The 27,406-nt window shown below is 40.4% G+C and overlaps 1 protein-coding gene and 1 long non-coding RNA gene across 4 annotated transcripts in view; one reads left to right on the forward strand and one right to left on the reverse strand.

The window, feature by feature from the left end:
* grin2ca (glutamate receptor, ionotropic, N-methyl D-aspartate 2Ca) overlaps positions 1-5,222 on the forward strand; it is an 83,843-nt gene extending 78,621 nt beyond the window's left edge. The window contains exons 12-13 of the mRNA XM_039825945.1: positions 687-919; positions 2,932-5,222. Coding sequence (XP_039681879.1) covers positions 687-919; positions 2,932-4,542 — 1,844 coding nt within the window. The 3' untranslated portion in view covers positions 4,543-5,222. The remainder of the gene's footprint in view (positions 1-686; positions 920-2,931) is intronic.
* The window catches only part of LOC120575250, a 120,364-nt gene extending 109,107 nt beyond the window's left edge, over positions 1-11,257 (reverse strand). For all 3 annotated transcript variants that reach the window (XR_005641972.1, XR_005641971.1, XR_005641970.1), the window contains exons 1-3: positions 11,185-11,257; positions 9,580-9,723; positions 9,017-9,092 (exon numbers count right to left, since the gene is read on the reverse strand). This is a non-coding gene — a long non-coding RNA (uncharacterized LOC120575250). The remainder of the gene's footprint in view (positions 1-9,016; positions 9,093-9,579; positions 9,724-11,184) is intronic.
* Positions 11,258-27,406: the final 16,149 nt, after the last annotated feature.

The raw sequence follows: 27,406 nt of genomic DNA on the forward strand, positions 1-27,406 counted from the left end.
TTAATTTATTTGTGAACTACTAAATCATTTACCTCTTCAGTGTTTCAGTCTTCAAACCAGTATCCATATAACTGGTGGTAAGGATTCAAAAGTAGACATACTAGAATAGAATAGAAAGCCTTTATTGTCAACGAAATTAGGAGCCTTACTCCTGAATAGTGCAATAAAAGACAGAAAGAACATCACAAAGATCAAACTTAAAGTGATTTGAATAAGAGTTTGTAAAGCCCCATTACATGTAAGCACTACACAGTCTGGATATAACTTACTAGAATAAGATTAAACATAGAAGTATAAATAAAAGTATAAATGTAAACATAAATATGTATAATACAAACAATACAGAAGTTTTGTTTTAGGGGTCACAAGTTGAAAAGATGGGAATCATTTCCTTATACTAGTTTATGTGCAAATTTGTGGCAGCAATTATAACCTCTCTTCAAGAACTGCTGTCTACTTTAATACGTCAGGATTTATTTTGGATTCACTAAATCACAAACAGAAGCTGTGCATAACCTTATTCAGTTGTACCTGGGGTGATTGTTATTTTAGAGAATTTCATTATCCCATGCAAATGCATTTCATGCTAGGCTAGAGGGTGTTTCATTACTCACTCAAAGTCCCCAAATAATACTAGTGTGATGCAAATAAGGCTCAAGTATGTATTCTTTGCTCCTCACTTACAGGTGACACACAAAAACTGCAAACTGTCTGGCTCACAGGCATCTGCCGTAATGAGAAGAAAGAGGTGATGAGCAGTAAGCTGGACATTGACAACATGGCTGGGGTCTTCTACATGTTGCTTGTGGCCATGGGCCTGAGCCTGCTGGTTTTCGCTTGGGAACATCTGCTCTACTGGAAATTACGACATTCAGTCCGCAAATCAGAGCATCTGGACTTTCTCCTAGCTATCAGTAGAGTAAGTTCCTATATGAAATACTGCAGACATGTTGCTACAATTTAGGCCTATTTTATTATCATCATACAATATTTAAATATGTGGTCTATGACATTAAAAAGGTAACTGCAACAACATGGGCGGTACATCTTGTGTCACGCCATTAACACTTGACGTATTTTCCATGGGAAACAGCTGAAGTTGTTAAAAGTTTTGCAATTATCAGTACAGTGAAAGGATTAGGTCTCATTTTATCGTATCCACTAAGTTGTTTTAAAGTTAATTAAATTCTACCCAAGTAACAAAAACCCTTTTTGCAGACAGAAGTTGCAGAGGATGTTATAGTTACGGATAGGGACGGCCTTGCTACATAAATAAAAATTGCAGTTGCAGTTGCAGTCTGCTATCGCCTTCTGAGGTATCCTTCAAGACAGGTTTAAAAATCCAGTAGGTCAAATCAGCACACAACTATAATAGGTCAAGGCCAGCAACAATAAAAACAGAACCTAAAATCAAATTAGTTTAAAGCAATAATAGGACTTCATGGATGGTGTAATGGCCGTGATTCCTGAGTAATTGAATTTAAATTGCTCCATTAAAAAATCTTAATCTATGTGTCGACAGTAGTCAGACATAAGATTAGATATTCCAAACAGACAGACAATTTAAAATAATGCTGGCGAAATACAAACAGAGAAACTAAAATGGTAAGTGCATGATCTGCAACTCATTTATAGGTCTGCGCTGTTTTAAAAGATCAAGCTGTGTGCAAACAACATTTCAAACACAAGAGCATACACTAGTGTTAATTTCGTCAGACGAGACGAGACTAAATATGTTCGTCAACGACCTTTTTTTCCATGACTAAGACGAGACGATGACGAGACTGCACCAATGTCCAAAAACGCTGACTAAGACTAAATTAACATGCATTATTGTTGACGAAAAAAGACGAGACTAAAATGTTTTGCATAAAATAAAAACTAAGATAAAATCTCTCTTCATTTTCGCTCGCTACAATCTCTACTTTTCATCATGAGATAGAATATTCAGCTGTTACCGAGACCCGGTGCTACGGCACCGACAGGTGCCCTAACGACCGTTATCTACCGGACCGAATAGCAACGCAGATTTTGGTGCCACTTAAATGCCTGCGCTTCTCTCTGATGCTCCTAAACGGACGGCAACCGAAACATCGCTGCACGGGGCGCTAGTTAACACTATACCTGGCAGCAGGTAACGTTAGCATACCGTTAGCTAGCAGTTGGAGTAAGCACGGTTAAAATCATTGACATATATAAAAGGGTAACTGCTGACAGCTAAACGGTGTAAAGGTTTGTCTCTATTTCACTATGTAGGATTCCAACACGAGACGTACGACAATCTGCAGCTGCCGTTGTCTGAAAAACAACACATATGTTGCGTTCACTTGAAATACGCCTTGTTTCGTGCTGCATTTATTTTATTGTAAAATATACTTTTCCCATGCATTGGTTGTTTTTGTCGTTTACTGGTGAAATAAGGAAGAGGCTCAATATTTATATAACTTTATATCATTTATTTATTTTTATAACTATTTGACTGAAATGGTTATCAGAAATAAATTAAAAAAAAAGACAAATGTTTTGACTAAAACTTGACTAAAATGGCAAGACTTTTAGTCGACTAAAACTTGACTAAGATACCTTGAGTTCTCTTTTGACTAAAACTAGACTAAAATGACGAGCCTTTTAGTCGACTAAAATTTGACTAACCAATGTTTGGCACAAGACTAAGACTAAATTAAAAATAGGTGACAAAATTAACACTAGCATACACCTACCAGAAACAATCTCTTTCTGCACTGACAGTTTTCCATATATTTGTTTTCACCTCATCTGCTCAGTAATAGAGATTTCATTGAAATTCACCAAAAGTAATCGCTGTGACTGTAGCAAAACATGATTGAAAACAGGAGTTCAATAGATTATTGGTTCATTCTGGTATCTGATGAGGTTTTAAGATCATGATTTCACCCTTATGTCTTTCTACAGGGCATCTACAGCTGCTTCAATGGAGTAGAGCATACTGACCACAATGGCAGCATGCAGACTCCGGACGTCACTACCAACTATACACAAGCCAATATGCTAAAGATGCTGCAGACAGCCAAGGACATGGTGTCCTCTGCCAGAGTGGAGAACTCTCTAGACAATGCCACCAAAACAATAGAGAGCTGGAGCAGGCGAGGGGGCGACAATGTGCGGCTTGGCCTGCCACCCAGAGTGACGACCACAGAAATCACTCATGGCCGTCTGCCTTATATCTCCAGCATCACAGACAACCACTCGCCATACCCCCAGAGAGCACTCACACCCACCTTTCCAATTCATTATGGGGACAGCTCTACCCAGCCCCTCCTTGATAAGCCTCGAGTGGTGACCCGACCCAACCCGCTCCGCTACACGCTGCCCACCCGCAACAGTCAGCATGTCTTAGAGAGGACTCTGCCCATCTCCAGCCTCAGCAGTCCTCACATTGCTATTCGGGACCCTGTTCCCTCCGGTTCTAACCCCCACCACAGCAGCAGGCTGTATGTGGAGAACCAGGCCCGACACCCCACATCCCCTTTTGTTCCTTACAGGGAGTTACAGGTGCCCGATATCTACGTGGAGCACAAAGGGCCGTTGAGGAGGAAGTTTAGCTACCCCCCTGACTGTGTGACCCGAAGGAGGCGCTCCCATAGCTATGTGTTTGATGCTGCAAACCCCAGAATGAGAGCCGACTATGATGAACCTCGATCCTGCCTTGCTGAGTTGAGGGCCAATCACCTCCTGAACAACCACGCCCCTGTTGCTGCTGCCATGGCCTGCAATGCAGGACACTATCCAGGCGGAAGTGCAAGTTGCAACTCCTGTATGAAGTCCTATATGGAGCCTGAAATGGAAGATGTACCACTCTTGGGGAAGGATAAACTCAACCGTCGCGCTTCATTCCTCAAAGCCACGTGGGGCAATGACAGGATCCATCAGGTAGATGAAACAAAGCCCTCCACATCCTCCACCCGCGTAGACATGCCTGACCTGTTCCCTCGGGTGGTAGTGGCCAACCCAAAGCCCCACAAGCTATACGGCAGTCTGGGGCACAATCTGTCTTGCTACCCCTTGGCTGCTGAGCCTGCCTACTTGGACCCAGCCCACATGGGCTCCTACCCCTACAAGCAAAAGCTCAAGTACTCAGAGTCCACCCGGCTGCCCTCTTACAGGGAAGCCATCCTGCAGAATGCCGCTGCCCTGCGTCGCTCCTCCTCAACAGTGGTGCACAGACACTACTCCACTTATCTGAACTCGTACACAGACTTACCAGTGTATGTGGGGCCAATGGCCCACAGACCGTCTCACTTCTATGACAGTTCTAAGGACATGTGCCACTTGTTTCCCTGTACAAGCAACTGCCCAGATAACGCAGCAATGCTGCCTCATATGAGTGACAGGCAGGTGGTTTACCACAACAATATGTTTGGGTCCTACGATGGCACAGGAAACAGGGAAGACCCAGGCCCTGGGAACAGAGAGCGGAGGCAGGTGTTGGTGGCGCGCAGAGTCAACAGTCCCTATGTGCCAAAGCCCTGGGGCAGGGTATCCAGCCTGGAGTCTGAGGTCTGAGCCCCCCATCCTTACTGGACCTCCACTAGGCTCTCAAACTGAGCCCCTGTAATGAGGGGCATGCCTGGGGGTACTCCCCTCAGCCTCTGGTTAAGCAAAAATTAAACTCTACACCAATAGTGTATTTGAGAGTGTTGACTCTCAATTATCAGTGCAATAATATATTGGGTAGCGACATGTAAAGGAGAAGACACTGACAAGCAAATTATTGCTGGGACTTTGTAAGCCAAAATTAAAAACAGTAATAAAAGAAAAAGGCAATGTTGAAAAGTATTTATTACATAAGAATTTAGCCTGTTGATTGTTATTTAAAGGATTTTTAAATGCTGTGTTGCTATGTGAAAGAATTCTGGGAGACAATATACTGTAGCCTCTCAATCTGATTATGACTTGAGACATATTTTCTCATTTTTTTCAAAATCATTCAAATACCCACCATTTCAATTGAGAGATAAATTATTAGGATCATTTTGTGATCAAAACCACTGACATGTCGTGCGTGAATTTTCTAAGTCCACGACCTTGGTTACGCAGTTGCTCTAAGGCTTTCCGCTCCATTGGTTATTCATGTAATTTGACTGGGATTTTAATAAGGGAAACCCATAAAAAGTATCAAATGTATTTCCATTGTTACACTTCCCTTTAATAAAGAACAAGGTCATCTCAAGGGCCTTTTGGAATCATCTGTCATTTCAATCTGTATGTTAAACATGCTCTCACATCGTACAGTGATATAATGATTGTGACTCTATTGTACACACAATCTATTCTATTAATCTGCCAGCTCTCACAGAACTGGGGTCTCCTTTATAAACGTGGCGTACGCACAAAACGGGGCTGAAAATGTGCGTACGCCACTTCCCACGCAAAGTTTGTGATTTATAAAAAACAAACTTGACGAGAGAACGTGCAGTCCTCCACGCAAACTCTGACCAATGCGTACGCACATTTTGGAGGGAATTGGCGACGCAGATGGTGAGGTGGTGAACTGAAGTCAGTAAATGTGTGAAGAATGATTACTCATAATATTTATATGTATTGATGCCTCACAGACATTTTTTCACTCCATATCATACGTTAGATCCACGTTATCATGAAGATTAAATCCAGCAGTGTTATTTGCGCTTGTACTGAGTATTAATTGTTCCATAAACAACTTGTAAAATCCAACTCAAATCTTGAATCAAAATTTGTTCTAAATATTTAAATCAGTGCTGTCACCATCCTATTGTCCACTAGGGGAGTGCAGGAGGAGGAGATGGCCCGACTGCATGGAATACAGGATACCATCAAATACCCTACCATAAGAGAACTGCAGAACACAGTGTAAATAACTAAATATCTTTCTTAAAGCTATAGTGCATAGTTTCTGTCTCCTTAATGAGGAATTTTAAGTAATGACAAAAAAAATAACTGTCGGTGCATCCACATGATACAAACCTTCCGTGATCGCTAATTAGCTTAATTAGCTTTGTAGCAACTAATTTGGCAATAGCTTGCATGTAACGGACAGTCATTAATATCAAAAAGTTACGCACTAAAGCTTTAAATACTGTGCATCATCAAATGTCAAAGTCTGGAAATACAGCCATTAAGCTCTCACAAAATCGTTACACTCTTTGTCCTAGTTATCAGTCCGAACTTTAATACTGTTTATAACAAAACTGGCATGAAGAAACGTCTTTACCTATTACACGTTCATCTTCAAATTGTATCTCGGGGTGAGGGATACCACTACTTGATGCTGTGATTATGGCAAGGTGTTAAAGGTGCACTATGAGTTCCTGCGTGGTCACTTCTGTTGACGTTCCAAGTAAATTCAAAACAAAACAGAGCAAGCTCGCCCCTACTCCCCCACGTTTCCGTAACTGTCATGACTAACTGACTAACTGTCACTAACCCCCACCCCCTCCCCCAACCATCTTGTCGGTGATTGGCTGGAGTGGTTTGTTGTATTTTGGTGCCTATCCTGTGCCTCTAGTGTTTATTTGACGTTACGACCCATGTGTTGTCTCCCGAGACCGGGCTTTTTCACAGTTTATTCAGGGGGCAGGCAGCTAGCGGATCAAGGAGAGATGCCTACGATTTGAGACAAAAATGAAATTGCGCTGAAACCATGCAGGAAATCATAGTGCACCTTTAACAAACTGTTGTAAACATATAAATACTGCGGTGACCCCTGTGCGTAATGCTGCATGATGGGACTGCAGGAGGACTATGGCAATGGAAGAATCAGGAGAGAAAGAGACTTCAGGGACCATGACGATGACTGGAAAATATGCCAGTTTAGATCCCCTAAGGCTGTGCTCTTAGATCTATGTACTGAATTGGGTCCAGTACTAGAGAGGGCAACACGCTGGAATCATGCCACCCCGATCCAAATACAGATCCTCACCTCTCTGGGGTTCCTGGCAACCGGTTGTTTCCAGAGGGAAATGGCAGACAGCTAAGTGTTTTGTGTAAATATTATATATAATCTTCAACTTCATCACTAAGGCTTGTCTGGATATAATATAATTCTGTTAAATCTAATCTTATCCTATAGGTCTGGTAGGCTATATCGCAGCCGTCCCTGAGTGACATAATGCCCGCCGTTTTGAAATGTATTATTAATATAGGTAGTCTATAGAGCAGGTTTCCCTACACTGTGTGAGAACAGGCCAAAATTACCCTTCTTTGTTTTTTCCCCACCTGTCGTCATAATTGAGCGCAATGAAAAAAAAAAAAAAAAAATACAAACAAAAAAATCACACGCCAGGGTCATTAACATACTGATCAGCATTCATGAGGTGCTTTGCATTGACTATTTACGGTTAAAAATGAGCGTGTACAGGGCGGGATAAGAGGCTGATTCACATACGCACACACTTCTGGGTAATATGTGATTTATAAAGGGAACATTGCTTACTGGTGTGTGTAAGTCTGAATTTTTTTTGGCGTATGCCATTTTTGGCTTTTGAGCGTGCGTATACTTTTAGTTAAGGATCCCAAGCACAGTTTTCTAAATGAGACACCAGATGATTATGTGAATATGGTATATGTTCAACGTTGATCTTGAGACCTTGGGCACTATGTCCTCCAACAAAGTGCCTCTAATCATTAAAAGGAACAGCTTACAGTGAACATAGATGAATCAAACTGAACCCACCAATCCACTTGACATGCAGTTTAAAGCTTGAACTGATAAGTTATGCATATTAAAATCACAAAAACACATTGGAGGCAGACAAGCTGTTCTTATGAATATTTGTGGTGTTGATAAGGAGCAGATGATCATCATCAGTACATGGCTATGAGCTTCAGATTGGCAGTGGAGCAGCAGTGTAAAAGCATAAAGCGGAAGCTCGGCAGTTTAGTTGCAATTATAATACGACAGTAAATTAAGCTGTCACATTCACACTGATTGGAGTTCCAACATTTCTCTAATGCTTCCAGTTAAGGCGAGTAGATGTGAAAGTGACTACCTAAGCTGTACGAGTTTCCTGTGAAGCCAATGTTACAGAAAAATATTCTGTAAATTAGTCTTTGTCCAAGGCAATAGTCAAAAGCAAGTGTACAAAATAACCTCAATGAAAAGACTGGTTACAGTTAGCAAGTGAGTAGTGAGAAGAAACAGGAAAAAAATAAAATCAATTCAGCGCATAACACTCAACATCAGTATTCGTATTTCTATTACTGCACAAACGAAAGCGTCATAGTACACAGGCTAAAAAAAGATTAATATAGGTCTGTCACCACTAGAAAATGAATTCAATTAATACCAAATATCACAAATATTGCACATACATAACAGCAGCATAAGAGCTCAAATTGACAGCCACCAAATCAACTAGAAGCAGATCTGTCGAGAGCAACAAAATAAACCAGCAGCATGAGCAGCATATCAACAGTGACTCAACAGAGCCAAGACATACACTCACAATTTGCATGTTAACACAAGAAATAACACATAGCTGAAGTGAATCAGTGATTGACGAGCGTCAGCTGAGTCAACTTTTGGAAGAACCCCACAGACACAAAAACCTTCAAAAATCCTCAGACATGACAGGGGAATTATTATGAAGAACTAGAAGTATTGTCCAAATATTTAAAAAAAAAATGTGGCAAGAAATACATTAACGTTTACATCCTCAAAGCCAACATTGCGTATCACCCCTTAGCCTTAGGGCTGGTTACAAAACAGAAACAACATCCTTAATTATAACTGATCACAGCAAAGATCAACAGCTTGAAAGCATCATAATGCACTTGACACAACCCACAGCCAGAGAAAAATGAGCTCACTCACAACAGCAAATACAAAATTGATCCCATGGCAAATCTGTACATTCAAAACAGCAGCAACACAAGAGCAGCAGAAACAGCCAGCAATGTCAGCAGCCATATATTACAAGCACATCGACATTGACTAAGCGGAGCCAAGATTGTATCCCAATTCCATGCTACATATTAAATGTATACAGTAGATCCTTACCTTGTTGAAGTGAATCAGCGATTGTCAGGGTATCAGCTGAGAGTTAATTCCAGGAAAGTACCACTTTGGCTCCAAGCTGCATGGACAGGAAATAATATAAATAGTAACCCATATTATAGAAAGTAATTATGTCAACTCAACTGGCTGGTTTTACATTGTAAGCTAAGAGGAAACAAATCAACAACCACCTGGAGTGCAATGCAAAACCAATCAGGCACTTATAACTTAATCAGCTTTTATTTTATTTTTCATCACTGCACAAATTAACAGCATGAAAGCATCATAATGCACGTGCCTAAAAACAACCCAAAAAAATTGCTCAATTAAGCTCAGCCACAACAAGTCATGCAACCACGATTCATACCACTAAAAATGCTGCACATAGATCTAAAAACAGCAGCATTGGAGCAAATATTAACAGCCAGCAGAAGCAAAACAAACATAAAACAAAAGCAGCTGGAAAGCCAGCAGTGTGGGCAGCCATATTTCTAAGAACATAAACAGTTTGCAGAAATTGAACAGAGCCAAGACAAACTAGCAATATGAATGTTAGCAGCACTCACTTATCTTGCTGAAGGAAAACAATCCCTGGCAGTTAACTTTAAGAAGAAACAATTTGGTTCCAAACTGCATGGACAGGAAACTCCAGCTTAATGTAGATACAGACAGTGTGCATCCCACAACACCTGTATCACTCCTCCAAAAAGCTGTAATGAAGCAAAATAATGGGACTGTTAATATGCAAACTTCCTTTAGCAAATGCTACACAAGAAACATTTTAACATGGCAAAACAGTGGGTGGAGCATGGACAGTTTAAAAGGGCCACCTTGTTGTACAAGGGTGCACTTGATGTACATGTATAACAGAATAACATATTGTGTGAGTGGATGAGCCATTCCAGTATATCCGATGTCTGGACTAAATTATTCAAGTCAATTTTAATTCATCATTAGACCCTTGATTCAGACAAAGGAAAAACTCCCCAAAAAAACTTTGAATGAAAAAAAGGGAAGAAACCTCCGGGACTGACAGTATTGGGCTGCAATTTACTATTATTATTTCCATCATAAAATAATCTGCAGATCATTTTCTAGATTAATCGATGAATTGTTTGGTCCAATAAATGTCAGAAAATAGAGGGAAATGTCCATCCCTTTTCTCAAAGTCCAAGGTGATGTCTTTAATGGTCTTGTTTTGTCCAAAACTAACCCATGCGACTTTGAGTCCATGAAAAGCACTATATAAATTCAATTTATTATTATTATTATTATTATTATTATTATTATTATTATTATTAAAACCCAAAGATATTCCATTTAATATAATATAAAACTGACAAAAAAAGCAGGAAATGTCCATATTTGAGAGGCAGAAAACAGCATTTTCTGCCATTTTTTTTATTACTTTGATGAGGATTCGATTAACAACATAGTTGCCAATTGTTCTTCTGTTGATAAGTTGACTTAATCGTTGCAACGCTGGTCAATTTTATTCAAATCACAAATTTATCTCAAAGGTCTTTACATGCAATAGCCTAGATGGTGTGTGTACCATAGATTAACGTGAAATTACAGTAAGGATAAGGGTGACAAAATTATAACTAGATTGTGAATGAAGATATGTAGGTAGGCTTCTTCAATTTTATTTTTTTTGTAACTTTTATAGTTAAAATAAAATAATTTTGTAACAATAACAAAATTAGTCCTGATATAAAACATAACAGCTATTGCTCTCAAGCCCCACGCGTCTCTTAATAGAAAATCAATCCTGTCAAGCAGCTGTGTAACTCTCTTGCATTGTGTCACGAGGCTCGAACAACCAGCCATTAACTCCAATAACAGCTGAATTAAATGATGTCTAACACAGCCAACTTAGTGGTAACTTGCTCCAGATAATATTTTTGAAAAGTTGGTATGTTAACGTCAGCTTACTGCTGGTTAGCGAACTACACCACGGAAACCTTTTATGGAGCTGACGTGAGGTGACCTCTGTGACTAAAACAATCAAGCTAGCAAAGTCACCGCTAGCCTATCAGGAGCTCAAATTACTCAGCAACAAATCACACACGGCCAAGGGAATAGTCACAGAAACATATACTGTGCTTATGAAAATACACGTTTACCAACAAAAACAAACTTTTATGAAGATAATTAACAGGTTGACCTACCGAGGAGACAGGTGACAGCAGACTGGTAATGCATTTCGGGGTACACCCACTCAAGTTTGCGGGGGCCTGCAGGGGGCGCTCATGTGACAGACCAGTCCCAGAGGGGAAATAAATACTAAATTAACAAAAAATAAAATAGTAAATAATGGAATGATACAACATATCATTGATTAATAAATTAGCGTAGTAGTGATAATGGCAAGTAGAATCATCAGCTCTGCTATACATGCCATAATAATAAAGACATATGTATAAAAAAAAAAAGACAAAATGAATGAATAATTGCTATTCCTCTTTAGCACGACCTCTAAGTCCAGTTTCCCCCTTATATTTACCCTTAAACAGCTTCAGTTTGAAAATTAATCTTATTTCACACAATCTGACAGTATTACATGCTGTATATACTCTATAAGCTTGTATCAGCTCTCAAATTAATCTATTACAGTATTTAAACCCAAGGCTCCCGTGTTTTTTATGGCTGCATCATTCCGCCAAATGGAAATATTTTAGATATCATCATTTTATTTAATAAAAAAATCTAAACTAGAATCTAAAATAAGAGTTATGTAGGTTTAAACTATGTCTGGCTGCACAGCAAGTTTGTAATGCCTGGCCCACCGGTAAGTCACGGAAGGCGGAAGTAAAAATGTAGGTAATTAAAATCTAGAAAAGGTGATGAAAACTCCAGTTCTTTTATAGAGTTTGACTTGCTGGCAAACACACTTTAAAACTCTGACAATAAATAAGAGTTTTGTTTTCACTCTGACATTGTTTCCATGAGACATATGTTAACGCCAAATGCTGAGCGGGGCTGAGAGCCCTTCTCAAGCCTTAAAAAGCACACAGTTGTGAGGAACACAATTACATTCAGTCACGAATCCGAACATAGAAGCCTTAAACTCTCCTCTCAGCAATGATTCATCTTGTGATGTTTGTAATATTGCAGCTCACGGTGCTTGATTCAACATGACTGCCATTTGAACTCACATTTTAAATGGACAGAGTTCACCAGCACAAAACACCTGACAACAACGATTCACCTCACATGAATACGAAAAGTCATCTAGAACCAAAACTGCAATAATGTAATCAGTGATCCATGCAGCTATGAAAACCATGTCTCTGCTTCTCATGCCTTGGGCTCTAGTGTGTTTCCAGGTAGAACCAGAGACAAATAGGTATATAAGAGTCCAGCATTGAGAGGCATTTATGTATTCTGCACTCCTGTCTGAGACCTGCAGAATTGATGGGAGGGCTGGCTGATTGCAGAGCAGATGATAAATGATTCTACACATGCCGAGAAAATATCACCAACCATTTGTGGTGTCCAAAATATTCACAGCCAGTGCTATTGTGGTACTGGACTGTGTGCTGCTGGCGATATTAAGGCCATTTTGAAAATATACAGCTGTATTTGGAGCTGTCTGGGACGCTTGGAAAATAAAACTTTTAATCTTGATTACTTTTTCCACATTTGCAGCCAAGTTAAAGCTCAAAGCAGGGACAATGTCCTGCTGTGAAATCCATATTTATAACTACCTCCATTTTGTTACCATACAGTAAAATAATTTAAGGGAATAGTTTGGATGTTTTGAAGTGGGGTTGTATGAGGGAGCCTACTTAATCCATACGCACAACCGGCGCAACGTCATAGAATGTCTCTAAACAGATTGACACCCACTTTTAGGGAAAAACATAAAAACCATAGACGACAACAGTGTAACGACAGAGTAAATGTAAATCGCTCCAAACTTTTACTTCAAACAAACCATTTTGAATTAATAACTTTGCCGAAAGGTTGCCGAGTAGTTTGTTGCACCAACAATACATCCAAAAACCCCGGTCTTCGATTTGTCCTCTTGCCATGTCCTAAAATAGATCCTGATAGATGGGCTTTGGCTCCAGGCTATATAGATCAGACCAGCATCACCGGCTTTATAATATTATATATATTATTATAATAAATAATAAATGATGCTGGTGACAGTTACTACTGATGGATAGCTAACGTTAGCTTTGGTGGGAAGCTGCTAACAGTTTAGCAGCATCAGACTGTCGTCTCCAATGAAATCTCAGTTTATAGATTGAACAGTTGGTTATTAATAACAGGTTGATTAATTACAGATGACACTCAGCCTAACAATAGTGATTCAATCAGATATGTATTTCTACATTTAGCAGTATGCGGCCACTGTGTTAGGTCATTGATCTACTGATACAGGGGAAGACAGGGGACATGACGGCAATCAACCTTAGTTTATTAAGGTATCGTGAACGCTCAGGTTCAGGCAAGGTTATACAATAAACATTAGACATGTGTATAAAACAAACCATTTGTTTAAAATCCACACACATTTGTCAAAATTATGATCCAAACACACGTCAAATTGCATTGACTTCTATGGGACCGTCTGTTTTCTATCCCCCAAAAGGGGACGCGGCCTTGAGTTTTAGTGAAGTACCCGTATGTGCCGATTGTGTGTATAGTCAGTGTATTAGCTACAGTAGATGGCAGACGGCACAACCCCAGTTTGGAGAAGCAGGCTGGAGTACCTAGACAGATGTTATGCAATTTACTGCTGTGGACGGGGAAGCAGCTAAACAAGCGATGCTGTGATGATGTATGGAAGAGGAAATCCGCTGACACTGTTCTTGATTAGAAAAGTTTATTACATCAAACAATTCAGCATCAATAACACAGACCCTGCAGAAGATCTGGAGAAACGACCGACCCCAGTCTCAAAATGGTCGCTCTAAAGTTCTGCTGTTAAAACATGGTATATATTCTGTGCATTGTATAACATAAGACGTGGTGATGTGGAGGTAGGAGCAACAATATTGGCCAATAGCTACGATCCACATGGAACTGGTCCAACAAAGACATCTCTGTTTTAAGGGGGCCCCACTGATAACACTTTCCAGATGTTTCAGCAAAAGTGGGGTAAAGTTCACCTGAACCCCTAGCAGAAACCTAAGCTTAAAGTTGTAAATCTTCAGATACTACAAGACACCTTAAAAAAAAAAATCAATATCAGTATAAGTGAACGCTATATTTAGAATATTTTCACTGCTTACCTTGCTGTCAGACAGCCCTTTCCGACAGGGACCTGAATTTTTCGAGCATAGATAATGGCTTCAGTTCCCTGTTGGAAAGGGCTGTCTGATGGCAAGGTGAAGCGGTGAAAATATTCTAATATAGCGCACACTTAAACTGATGTTTATGCCGACCACCATCTACTGTAGCTAATACACTGACTATGGATAATACCTCATACAACCCCACTTCAAACAAAGCCAACTATCCTGATATCCTTTAACTGAAGATGCAGAAAACATATTTCACTTATTACTGCACATTTGTTAATAATTGTGTCTGCAACTTCTCTGTTGGTCCTACAGTAACCTCAACAATATGAACACTAGCATGGCTCATTGGATACTCAGAAACAATATGTAGTTAAGTAGCTATCTATGTAAGATATTTTCTGCCATGCATTCTTTTCCAAGGAAAAGCTGAATTTGAAGGTCTTTCTGGGTTAAATGCTCTGTGTAGCTCCATCTCAGCATGGTGCACTTAACAAGTGGAGTGTTTCAATAATAGCTTTTCATGAGCACTTTTCACTGAAGCCCCATATCTTATGGCAACATGACCCGTAATTGGACAAAGAGAGATTAATGCCACAAGCACTTAATAAGTGTGAGAACTGACTCTGAGCTGAATTAACTCATTTGTGGAACCCTAAAGTAAATCTCTGTAGATGAATATATTAACTCTTTCACTATGCTCACTGACCAGACCAATCTTCATCCGTTTCACACAATAATTAAGGACTAATTCTGTGATCTGTGTGCTTTGTAGTGTGACAAATTCATTACCTCTCACTCCTCTTTGAAAAGTATATATGTATGAATTCACAGAAGGTGGGCATACAAAGACAAGCCATGCAAAACAATCCATTTCCCAATTTTACCACGTAAATACTGGACGAGATTATATCTAGAGTCCGGGAAGAGTTTATGAATATGATTTCACTCTTGATTCCCTCAGCATATTGAAAATATTGAAATGAGATAAAGTCAGGGGTACATCTTGAGTTGCTGATGTGCATCTGTAATCAGAATTTTAGCGAAAAGCCTCAGGCATTCACGTTGGGAGGTTTTTAAAAAGATGGAGTCTAACGTCCCATTAAATGAACAATTCATTTTTCCGGCTGCGATCCTGAAAATGGTTGAATTATTGCCATCTGTCTCATTAGCTGAGATGAACTACAAGAAAAATGATGTTGGCTGGGGGATGACAAAACACAGCAGACCCCAACACATACCTGATCAACTGACAGAGCACAAAGGTCACACTGTCAAGTCCTTTTGTGTTGTTGGATTGGACCACTGAGTATCAAACTGGGGAATGAGGGTTGTACTCACAGATGGGAAGAATCGATTGTATCTAGAATGAGAGAAATATGAGAGAAACTCTCTTCACATGATCAGTAGGATGAGCGGTGCTTGCTGCAAGACGGACTCAGAGCACAGTGCAGAGAGGGTGTGACCCAAAACCCAATCGGCACAGTGACAGTGTAGTGGTTTTCCACTTCATTTCAATACGGCACACAAAACCGTACATGCCACTTTTGCCAACTTCTATCAACGAAAATTACATCTCTTAAATTGGAAAAATAATTTGATCATCATCACAAATGTTAAGTTAACTGCTCAGGCTGTTCTACCTTGCATGGCAGCTGGATTCTCGCGATATCACAAGATAGCGCAAGAATCGCTGGTTCACAAATCACATGAAATCCATCTAGTTAGGCTTGAAGTAATGCGTTTGCGTCCGGACAGCAGGGGACTGAACTAATCAGTGTCCTGTGAAAAACTTCTGGCAGCTATACGGGCGTGTTTTAGGCATGTGTGAAGGCCGTTCAAAACAACAATGGCAGACGACATAGACAGATGGTTTATCCAATCACCTGTCAGGTAGTGCTTGCCTTTTCCTAAACAGTTTCCAATAAAGTTGAAACTGTTGAAACTGGCTGAAGCTTAAAGTGCAAGCAGGGTGCAATAGCAGAGTCATGAGGTTCAGAGGCTTCACTCTGTCTAAAATAACACAAGTATTCACACCGGCACAAAGTGATTCTGCTACTTATTACGTGTCGAGTTAATAAAATAAGCAAGACTCACACCGCACATCTTAAGAAAGATGCAAGAAGAGGAAGAAGTGAATTCAATGTTTGTAGTTCAGCAGCCCCATGGCATACTGTAAATATCAGATTAGCTTCTACTCTATGTGTACAGTAATTCCTCTACTTTACCCTTCACTTTGTCTCTGAGACCTCTATGCTTAACCCACAGACAATGTGTTAGTGATGTGTTTAATCAAACCACCTGGATGGGTTAGAGTTGGCAGAGAGCCAGACTTCACTCTCACTCTCTCTCTCTCTCACACACACACACACACACACACACACACACACACACACACACACACACACACACACACACACACACACACACACACACACACACACACACACACACACAAACAGTGACCCATGGAGGCCCTTCTCATTAGCTCAGTCATGATGTGTGGACTCGGGCTTACCAGCTGAGCAAGTTTCAGAAACCAAGGCCTGCTGTTTGTTTGATGCATCCTTGAACTCCCCTTCCACTGCAGGGAGGACAGCTCTGCGGAGCATACAGTCCTTGCAGCCAGTAATGTTGGGCTCCACATACAGTAGTCTATATCCACGATGTTCCACTTCCGGGACTACTCCGTTGCCACCGGAAAATGGCTCCACGTGGACTTTTGCACAGAGACCAATGCAGACCTTTGCTGACATGGGCAAATAGAGATACTTTTATCTCCCGCTGACCTCCACGGCTGCATGGATGTGAAAAGAATAATCGCGTCACAGAAAGATGTCTTGCTGTTTTTCTGATTTTTTGATACACATAATGTTGTTTTATGTAATCCAATGCTAAATCGACCAGTGATTGTGAGGACATGGAAATAGAAATGACCTGATTAATTTTATGTATTTGTGTCACAGGAATTGGTTCTGTCCAGATGGGTATATCGGACATTATTAGGCATTACAAGGTTTGGAGGACATTTTTCAGGACAGACATTCAGACATGCTGTCACAAAAACAACAAAAAGCACAAGTGGAACCAATAATGCCATTTAATAATGGCAGCATTCCATTAAGGTATGCCCTTGTATTTTGCAAATTAAATTATAAAAGATTCACAAGCTATTTTACAATCTGATAACTTTGCAAGGTAACAAGTGGGACAGCATAAAAACAGAACACATTTGCATAATACATAAAAAATTTCATGAATTAATTCAAATGTCTGTTGCATCATATCAATCAACATAAATGCTCTTCATTTATGTCATTCATAAACGTGTCCTGATTGAGTGAATGAAATAAAGCTGTTCCAGTTCTTAGAGGACAGATCCATAAGCCGGGGAGACAGGCTGGGGGACTAGCCCCTGGTGGTTCCAGTCTGCTGGCGTTTGGCCAGTGCGCCTGGTCCACAGGGCTCCAGCATTACATTGTATTTGCAGGCAGATGCCTTGGCATCTGGACCCAGTGTTAGTAAGCAACCATCAGCGTGTGCTGGCGCTGAGAGAAACTCTTTCTGTGCAGGCCAGTACACAGGGCCAGGAGCCCTCTGTGGAGCAGATTGTTGGCCATGATGGAGCCTGATTTCCATCAAGCATTATCCAAGGCCTGCAGATAAGTCAGGATCCCTTAGGGGCCTTCCTCTGAACTGAACTCTCAGGAAAAGATGGTGGGCCACATGTAAGGATCTGTGGTGCCAGGCCAGGACAGCATGGGAATGAGATGACGTAAACAGAAATAGTGCTGGTAACTTCAACACATATAGTGGCATCCTGCTGTATGTTGAGTTCAGATAATGTAGTCATTTTGAGAAACAAAGTTGTCAAGCGTGGAATTGCTTTTTGAGAGTTTTGATTGACAGCTGAAGGATGTGACATTGTGTGTTTGACTGTAAATAATCAGTAATATACAGGCAAATACATTCAACTGCATGACCTGACAGTCATAAATCACAGTCGGTGCAAAAATTAAAAAACTAAGTAAATGCAAAAAAGCAGTTTTTTTTTCCCCTAGGAAGTATCTGCGACTGATATAATACCTTGGTCTGCTCACATTGGAGCCTATATAAGATCTGATGATGATAATGGACAATTCTGCATGACAATGTTTTTGTTTAATGTTCAATGGCAACAATTTAAAAATCTTAACAGATTACTTTACGGTTCAAGTTAGGGGGGAATCATGGTTATGGCAAAATAACTAAGGTATGGGCAAGTGCAGGCAACTAAAAGAAAGTCAGTTAAAGACAGACAGCTCCCAATAAAATGTAATTCAACAGAGCCACAGGATCAGAGCTTTTTATTGAGAGCTATCAGTACACCAAGGTGGAGTTTGTTTTTTGATCCAGCACCTTTTTTGCATGTGCACACTCTTCACATGGTAAAGGATAGAGAAACAGTGTGGTTACCAGTGTTGTAGTTGAGTCACCAACTGTCGAGTTTGAGTAAAGTCTCAAGTCCCCAGTGTTCGAGTCCAAGTCCAAGTCCAAGTCCGAGTCACCAAAGAAGAGTCTGAGTCAAGTCTGAGTCAAGTCACAAGTCCAGAGAATAGCGACTCAAGTCGGAATCGAGTCTGAGTTCAGGACTGGAGTACTCCATTACTGCCTATTACACATAAAAGTAGTCAGAAACTTCATCCAACTTCCAAGTCCTAGACTCAAATCCAGGTCTAGGACTCGAGTACTTCATCACTGGTGGTTACAGTTTTAAAAAAGCACACATTAACTGTTATGTCTGTTAATTTCTCCAGTTTCCCACTTCAAATTCAGATGCACTACATGTTGATCCACTACACCGACCTCAACACTTTTACTCTCGCTCTTAACATTGGCAATGTGTGTGAAACATGAGGTGCAGAATCGTTCACCATGAACATAATTCCTCAGGATACTGGGCTGAATCTTGCTGATTACAGGGCTTCTTCATCTGGAGCTGGTTCACCTTGCAATGATCGGCAGTCAGTACTAGAATAGCTTTTTACGTTAGATTTGGTTTCTAAAGCATTTAGTCATTTAGAATTTCCATATTAGCTTTAAAGGGGTGATAGAATGATTATATAGGGTATTTCACACTGTTCCTTAAGGTCTCCTAATGGGGTATGTAACATTGGTTGGGCTGAAAATGGCCTGGTTGATATTTTATGGGCCCTTATGCATCCCTGTGTTTTGGCCCTATTTGTAACAAGAGCTTTTCTTCCAAATATGGTATGGTCATGAATATTTAGATGAGCTGCGCGGTGATTGGTTGAGCGACTTGCCATACGCAGACATTAGAGACGCGCGTTGATTGGTTGAGCGAATCCCCAATACACATACATTAGAGAAGCGACAGAATCTCATATTCCAGACACTGCAATGTTTCATTACCAAATTCACTTCTGAGACTTTTTTAAGCGAGAAATCAACTATATAAAGCTCAAATATGGGCCGTTTTACAAAAATTGATGGCTAATTGCAAATTTGGTAAAGCGTGTCGGACTTTAGGAGCTCCACACAGTCTGACGAAAGAGGCAGCCTGCTGGGCTCCATACCCAGGGCAAAGTCACCCTTTGTGGATACTGCACTCTCGGGGCTCCGCGGCCAGCTGCCGGCATAACTATATCTATAAATAATACATTTACGGTTTTGAATGTCCCAATGTCTTATAAAGCTAACCGTTGTGTCCGATTTGATTTTAAGGCATTTCTATGAACGGCGTCTTTGTAGGACAAGCAGCTGCTGGCGCTATATGTCCCATTCATTACAATGGGGAAATACCGCAGCTAGCTAGCTACACTTTCGCCATAACTAAATTATATTTATGTTTGAATTTCGTCACGCCACTTATACAACACATTCCCCAATGTCTTATAAAGCTAACCGTTGTGTCCGATTTGATTTTAAGGCATTTTTATGAACGCCGGCGTCTTTGTAGGGACCGAGCAGCTGCTTTATGTCCCATTCATTACAATGGGGAAATACCGCAGGCTAGCTACCATTGTCGTCATAACTAAATTATATTTACAGTTTGAATTTCGTCACGCCACTTATATAACATCATTCCCCAATGTCTTATAAAGCTAACCGTTGTGTCCGATTTGATTTTAAGGCATTTTTATGAACGCATAAGGCGTCTTTGTAGAGACGAACAGCTGCTTGCTATATGTCCCATTCATTACAATGGGGAAATACCGCGGCTTGCCTTATCGCCGCATAACTAAAGTATATTTACAGTTTGAATTTCGTCACGGCATGAATATTACAGGTTCCTCAAGGTCTTACAAAGCTTAGCTAACACTTGTCCGATTTCGATTTCAAATTGAGTATTTTTGTGAATGTCAGAGTTAGGAGGAGGCTAGCTAGCTCTCATTGATGGACTCCATCTCACCGCGGATCTATCAATGAGACTCGCGGACAAGAGGCGTTTATTTCCCCGATTGTTTGTTTAAATAACTCAACACACATACCCATTATAAGATTAACTGGAACCTGCGGGCTGCGGTAAAAGACTGCGGGCGTAACAAGCTCGCTGACACTGCGGTCAGGGCGGCGATGTAGCAACCCAGGCAGCACCAACACCGGCACTAAACTCCGACACACAGTCGGAGAAAATTTGCAATTAGCCATCCATTTTCGTAAAGCGGCCCATATTCGAGCTTTATATGGTTGATTTCTCGCATAAAAAAGTTTCAGAAGTGAATTTTGTAATGGAATAGCAGAGATCTGCGTGACCTAGCTAGATTCAGAAGACTACCTGATCTCAGGTCAGTTGTGTAGCCTATGTAAATATTGGGGCGTGACTGTTCTCTTAAGGTTCCGGATTTTGAGACGCTTACGTAAGCAACTCAGCTTTGTTGGGATTCGCCCGTTTTCAGAGGCAGTTTCAAAATATGAGATTTTCATAGTAAAGGGGTGTCAGTGGGATTTTGAGCTTTTATGTATGTCCTATTTACCCACCAAACTGTCGTTATTCAACTATGACAGGGTAAAATCGGTTTTGCATTCTATCACCCCTTTAACATTTAAATCACGGTGTCACTTTTTTTTATTTTATTTTTTTACCAATGCTTTTAATGCTTAATGAATCCTGTCCTTGTTTATAATGTATTCTTTTTTGTTTAATTGTTTTTGTACAGCACTTTTATGCCAAGTTATGGGACAAATACATTAAGTATAAACTAATTCCTAATATAAAACCGCTCATATACTGTATACAAATGCCTTTTGCCTTGGGTACAAAATTGTCATAATTGACCTGTTTGCCCTGGTATGTGACACGTGATAATTTGATAGCACATGCGACCATATGGCCTTTACCTCTAAAATCCAAGGCAAGCTAACATTCCCCCTTTAATCATTCACTTTCTCCAGCAACATTTTGCCATCTGGCCCAGACATTCAAACCAGTGACCTGCTGTTCACACGCACTTCTCCACACTGTGACGGCTGCGATGATACCATCAGCTCCATCATGCAAATTAAATGATTGTAACGCTTTTAAACTCTTTTATGCGACAGCTGAGAGCAGAGTGGAGGAAAGTTGTGATTTAAAGTGCACTCTTTTCAAGTCCCATCTCTGTGTGAGCTTGTTTGTGATGTCAAGTGTACCTAGATCATGTCAAGAAATACACCATAAAAGCCTCTGGTATGGAATAAAATATCAGAATGTAAATTTTAATGAAAGCCACACGATCCTTCTTTTGTTCCCGAGTTGACTTACTAACCTTGATGACTATTTATTCTCCATTAAAGTGACGTGCCATTAATTAAGCCGCAGTTTGATCAATTAACACAAAAGGCAGCGACTCGAAACCATTTGAAAACACAATTGATTTTATGACCTCCTCCCTCCTCCTTTAAGCCATATTCATGTCACTAATGTCATGCCACTTACCTGCTCTGCAGCGCACAAGCATGCATTTAAATTATGCGTTCGTGTCAGTGGTGTCCTACAAAAACCTTGCAATTTTCTCTTCATTACACCTAGAGTAACACACACACACTCAAAACATGTAAGATAGCAAGAATGCTGGCATTTGTGGTAAAAGCAAAATATTTTATTACATTTCTGCTTTTATTTATGGAAATAAATGCCTTCTGATAACAGGCATCTCATTCACACACACCGACTGATATCACCTTGTTTTCCTGAGCCTCACGCTAGTCCACAAAGCAGCTCTATTACTGAATTCTCAGGACATCCACACATTGAATAAATTGCCTCACACTCCATAAATTTTCCCAGATGCTGAGAGTCACTTTGAGAATATAGGTGGGGGTTGTGGTGGGGTGGTGTGAGGATGAAAGTGTGGATGAGAATAAGAAGAAGATAGAGTTCAACAGATAGAGAATGCAAAAGGAAGAAGACATAAAAAAGGTCATATACTTTACCCCCAAACTGCTCCATTGACAACATTCAACTTTCCCAAAACAGGACGCAATTGTGCTATATCTTATTTTGAAATATTGTAGTCTAAATACTAAATTACATCACAGTTATTAAATATTTGACAATAATAAGTTTGAACTATAATGGTTCTCTGAAGGATGATACCAATACTGATATCTTTGGATATTAAAACTCACATTTAAGCCCAGAGGTTACAAATACTTCAGATGCAGATCATATGCAACCAGTGAACAAGGTATACAATAAATATGTAATCAATCAAACTGTGTCATTTATTTCACATCAGAGTTGGACTGACATATCAATACATCAGATTAAGGCTGACTGCAGCATATCTACAGCAGTGTGTCTGTTAGGTTTGAGATTGTTTTGTACTGGATGGATGATTGATTTTTTTAATCATTGCTAACTACACGGACTCTTGAAAGCTTCCCTGAAAAACCTTACTATTTAAAACACTTCCGCATAAACATGCTTTTAGAGAAAATGCATGTGTTTGGAAAAGACTGGGATTATACTGCACGTGTTGTGTGAGTTTGTAAATGGATGTGTGACTTTTCTCAGTTTTTTAATTATTCATTCACTGGGGAGGCTTGCGACAAAACAAAGTTTAGAGACTTTAAAGACTTTAAGGCAACACGGGCTGGAGTAAATGATATACAAATGTTCCTTTTGGGGATGAAGTATTCCTTTAAGGGCAGTTTAAGATTTAGAACAATGCTGCAGTATAGGTCATAAATCCCATCCCCTCTATGTTACCAAACCAAATAATCAAAGTACACCTCAAATACATTTTTCCTAAAGATGGTTTCTGACATTTTAAGTAGTTTTGATCACGCTGATGTTTGTACAAGTGTTCCTTTTTCTGATAAGTTTGGTTTTAATAAGGTATTTGATTCTATAAAAATGGGGTAAAACGCCATGATTGACAGCGGTGATTGACTCACGACTGGTAGGGTGGGTGTATGGGCGGGACTTCGATACAGCGGTTCCATCACCTGATCAATACTGGGCAGACTCTGGCCATTGACATATATATATAATGGACCAATAGACCCCGTTGCTCTGGACGGAGACCAGTGAAGGCTATTAGAAGCACTTTTCCAGTGATCACTTGCTTTACTGCGCAGCCTCCAACTGACAGAGACAACGTAAATGTGACGTGAGCAACATGTCTGAAAGTTGTAAGTCTTCTGGTAGCTGTGCCAAGAGAAATCTCAATCATTCCCAATCTTACAGAGACGGAGAGCGTAGGTATATGTAAGGAGATAACATGGGCACAGGCTAATTATTGCTAACTAAAATGCTAGTTAACATCAGTAATTAAACCTAAACAGCTTGTGTAAGTCCAAACTGCCTGCAAGCTTCTCCTGTATTGTATGGTAATTCCTCTACTATGCAACAGTAAGTCGCTTGGTTATGACACAATCGTTAGCCTATTTTTACAAAAACGTCTGCTACGGAGCCATAACGTGAGGTACAAGGTAATGGAGCCTTTTATACATTGTTGTGTTTCTTTAGAAATGAGCAATGGACAAATAGAGTCTTTAAACGCTTCAGATGTAAAGTTATTTGCTGTCAAAGTGACGTCAAAATGAATGGCAGTCAATGGAATGCTAACGGGAGGGGATCACTTGTTAGCATTCAATGGCGCCATAGGAGCTACGCATTCCAGATGCTAGCTTACCCCCTTGACTCTGGCTCCAACATTACAAGATGGCTACTCAAGATGATATTTTGTCTTCACTTTTGTACAGTGGATGGAAGTAAAGACGCGTTGCCCATCTTTTTTAGTCTATGGTCCGGACCCACTAACTGAAGCCAGGCTTAAAGGAAAGCCATAGTGAAAAGTACCGATATACTATAGACACTGTATATCTACAACTGTCACAGCTAAGATTTGACCAGTACTGACAATATTGTCTTTTTGTTCAAAACTGGACATTAGCTAATCAGTGTCATCCACCTCCGATGTCATCTGGTATCAACCTTCTAAATCCCATATCGGTCATATGCCTCCTCTCATCATGTGCTTAATCATAAGCGTTGTATGTCTTTGGTCATGGCTGGTGCAAGGGCAATGGGAGTGCTTTAATCTGGTCCTCTGTTCCTCCTCCATTTCATTTGCCATGTCTATAAGATGAGAGAGAGACATGAAATGATGACAGGCCGGATCATTTTGGAGAGCTATTCTCTTTCTGGTAATGAGACAGCGCCAAGTTCAAGATTGAGTTAAAAAAAAAATATATATATATATTCTGTTTCCCATCCACCTATTCACTTTTTTTCTTCAGAGTTCATTTGTAATACAATTGTTGTGAGACAGTGTTTGTATGCACACTGGATAGCCAAGTATCAAGGTAGATCAAGGTAAAATGAATAAAAGCTTAATGTTCCCCAAAGAAACTACAATGTCAACATGTTTGTCCATTTGTCCCTCCGTTTATTTCTAAAGAAATGGCTTTACAGAATGACTTCACTGAATCTATCAATCAATGAACTGAGCGGACTGAACTGTACGAGACACTTCCTTTATCTGTAAAATGTTGATGAGGGCAGCTTTGACATGAAAGGTTGTGTTCTCCAAACATTGCACGTTTGACCGGCATGATAAACCTTAGTTTGGAAGTCAACGAGAACCCCCACGTTTTCAATGACCACAGTGATGCCCTTGAGCAATTCTCTTTACACCTAGCTGCTGTTCTGTGGCAAGTGGTATTCCCTTTTTGATCTTTTTAAAAGCCTAAACTCAACCAGGATATGTTGAGAGTTTAAAAGACAATTTCATTTTCATATTTGCTCAAAGGAACTCACCACGTGCCCCTCTGGTCATCCCAAGTGCCCTTCTCGTCGATCTAAATGCTCAAGTGCTTTGCGAATAAGTTGAAATTATGCTGTCCATGTGGTAAGCCCGAGAGCCTTTTGACTCGATCCAAATGCACCTGTGGTTGGCCGTTTTCTGCAACCTTCTGACCATGCGTGTGATTGTGCGTAATGCTCCCAAGGTTTTGTAGACTGTGTTTTAGTGAACTCCGATGGTAACACAAAATATCACATGGATAAAGTACTCTGGATGCATAGCGCACAGCCTGCATGTGAGCACACTCTAAATTTTAATTTAGTTTTCGTAACAATCAATTAGGTCTATCCATGAATTATAAAAATGGATATTTATATCCAACAAATAAATCTATTTAAGGTCTCCAAACAGGAGCACCTCGATCTCACATTCACTGAATTGTGTTTTTTCCCCATTTTTCTATTTCATGGTTGGTCATTAAGGGCTTACAAGGCTGCAATATTCATTGATTGATAAACATGGACCTTATTAGGACAAATATGGGACAACCATTGGGAGGAGCGTGATGCTCGTGCACGACCGCTTAAGGTAACGCACGTCCGTATTTATAACGAGAATAGTGCATACTGGCGTGCGCCGCAAGGTGTTATAAATCTTAATTTTGTTTTTGCATACGAAAATACTGACTTTTTGGCACACAAAATCTTTCAGAATAGAATCTACGCACAGTTTTATAAATGAGGCCCCAGGTCAACATAAGTGCCTCTCTACTCAATCCAAATGGTGTGATTGGTCATAGCCCCCTTCTGTAGGGTTTTTCCATGCACATGTGCTAGCTTGGCTCGGTTCTACTCGGCTTGGCGTGTCAGCCACACACGGCCGGGATTCGCATTTCCTTTACAGCAGAGCCACGCGCTTGAAGGTGTGTCTTTAGTGCCGGTGAGTCAGTGAAACAGTGCTATCTTAAGCTACATGTGAAGTTCGAACATAGTAGCTAAATCTTTCCTTTTCAGCAGATATCTTAGTTACAACAAGATTGAGCTAGCAAGGCAGTTTTGTGTTTATATGTTTGTTATTTATTCTATTTTGGCAACCCCATAATCTCTACAAAGCATGCGGCCAGAGCTGAGGTCTGTAACAATGTAGTAAAGCACACCCTCTTGTGTAATATTTATAACCCTAACAAACAGGGAAGCAGGATAGAAACTTAAATTCAAACCACAGAGATTCAGTAGTATAGCTACAAAAGTACTGAGTGCACAGATACTTTTAATAACATCTCTCTCTCTGGTCTCCTGCAAAGACATGAGTCGAGTCTCGCAACATTTGAAGTAGAGAAAGTGGGTCACCGGGGGTTGTTTGCGGGCGGCAAAATGTCACTGCAGCCCACTTGAAGACGGGTCTGGCGAGTTTTGGACCTTCTCAGAGAAGGTCCATCTTGGCTGCGATGTGGCTTGTCACGCTTTAACTAGTAATGGAAACCCAAATCAGCAAAGCATGGTTTGTCTCGGCATGGCCATAAGTCCCAATGAAAAAAAGAACAATGGTCAGTCCAAGTGCCCAACTTCTAGTTGATCTAAATGCCCCTCTAGTCAGCACTGCTACCCTGTTAGTCCGTTCAAGCGTCTTTGTGGTTGTGTCAGATTGGCAGTTGGCCCAAGCATCACTCATCACTCCATTAAAATGCCTCTATAGTCGTAATAAGGGTCCATTTTGTCAGCCCAAGTGCCCTTTGAGTTGGTTTTAATGACATTTTAGTCAACTAAAGTGCCTCTCTAGTCTGTCCAGATGTCCTTGTGATCAGCAAAAGTTCCTTTCTGGTCAATCCAATGCCCAACTTTTAGGTAGTCCAAATGCCCCTTCGGTCGGCACTACTGCCCTTCTAGTAGAAGCTGTTTCAGATT

Source organism: Perca fluviatilis, chromosome 15 (assembly GCF_010015445.1).
Source record: "Perca fluviatilis chromosome 15, GENO_Pfluv_1.0, whole genome shotgun sequence".
NCBI classification, from domain to species: domain Eukaryota; kingdom Metazoa; phylum Chordata; class Actinopteri; order Perciformes; family Percidae; genus Perca; species Perca fluviatilis.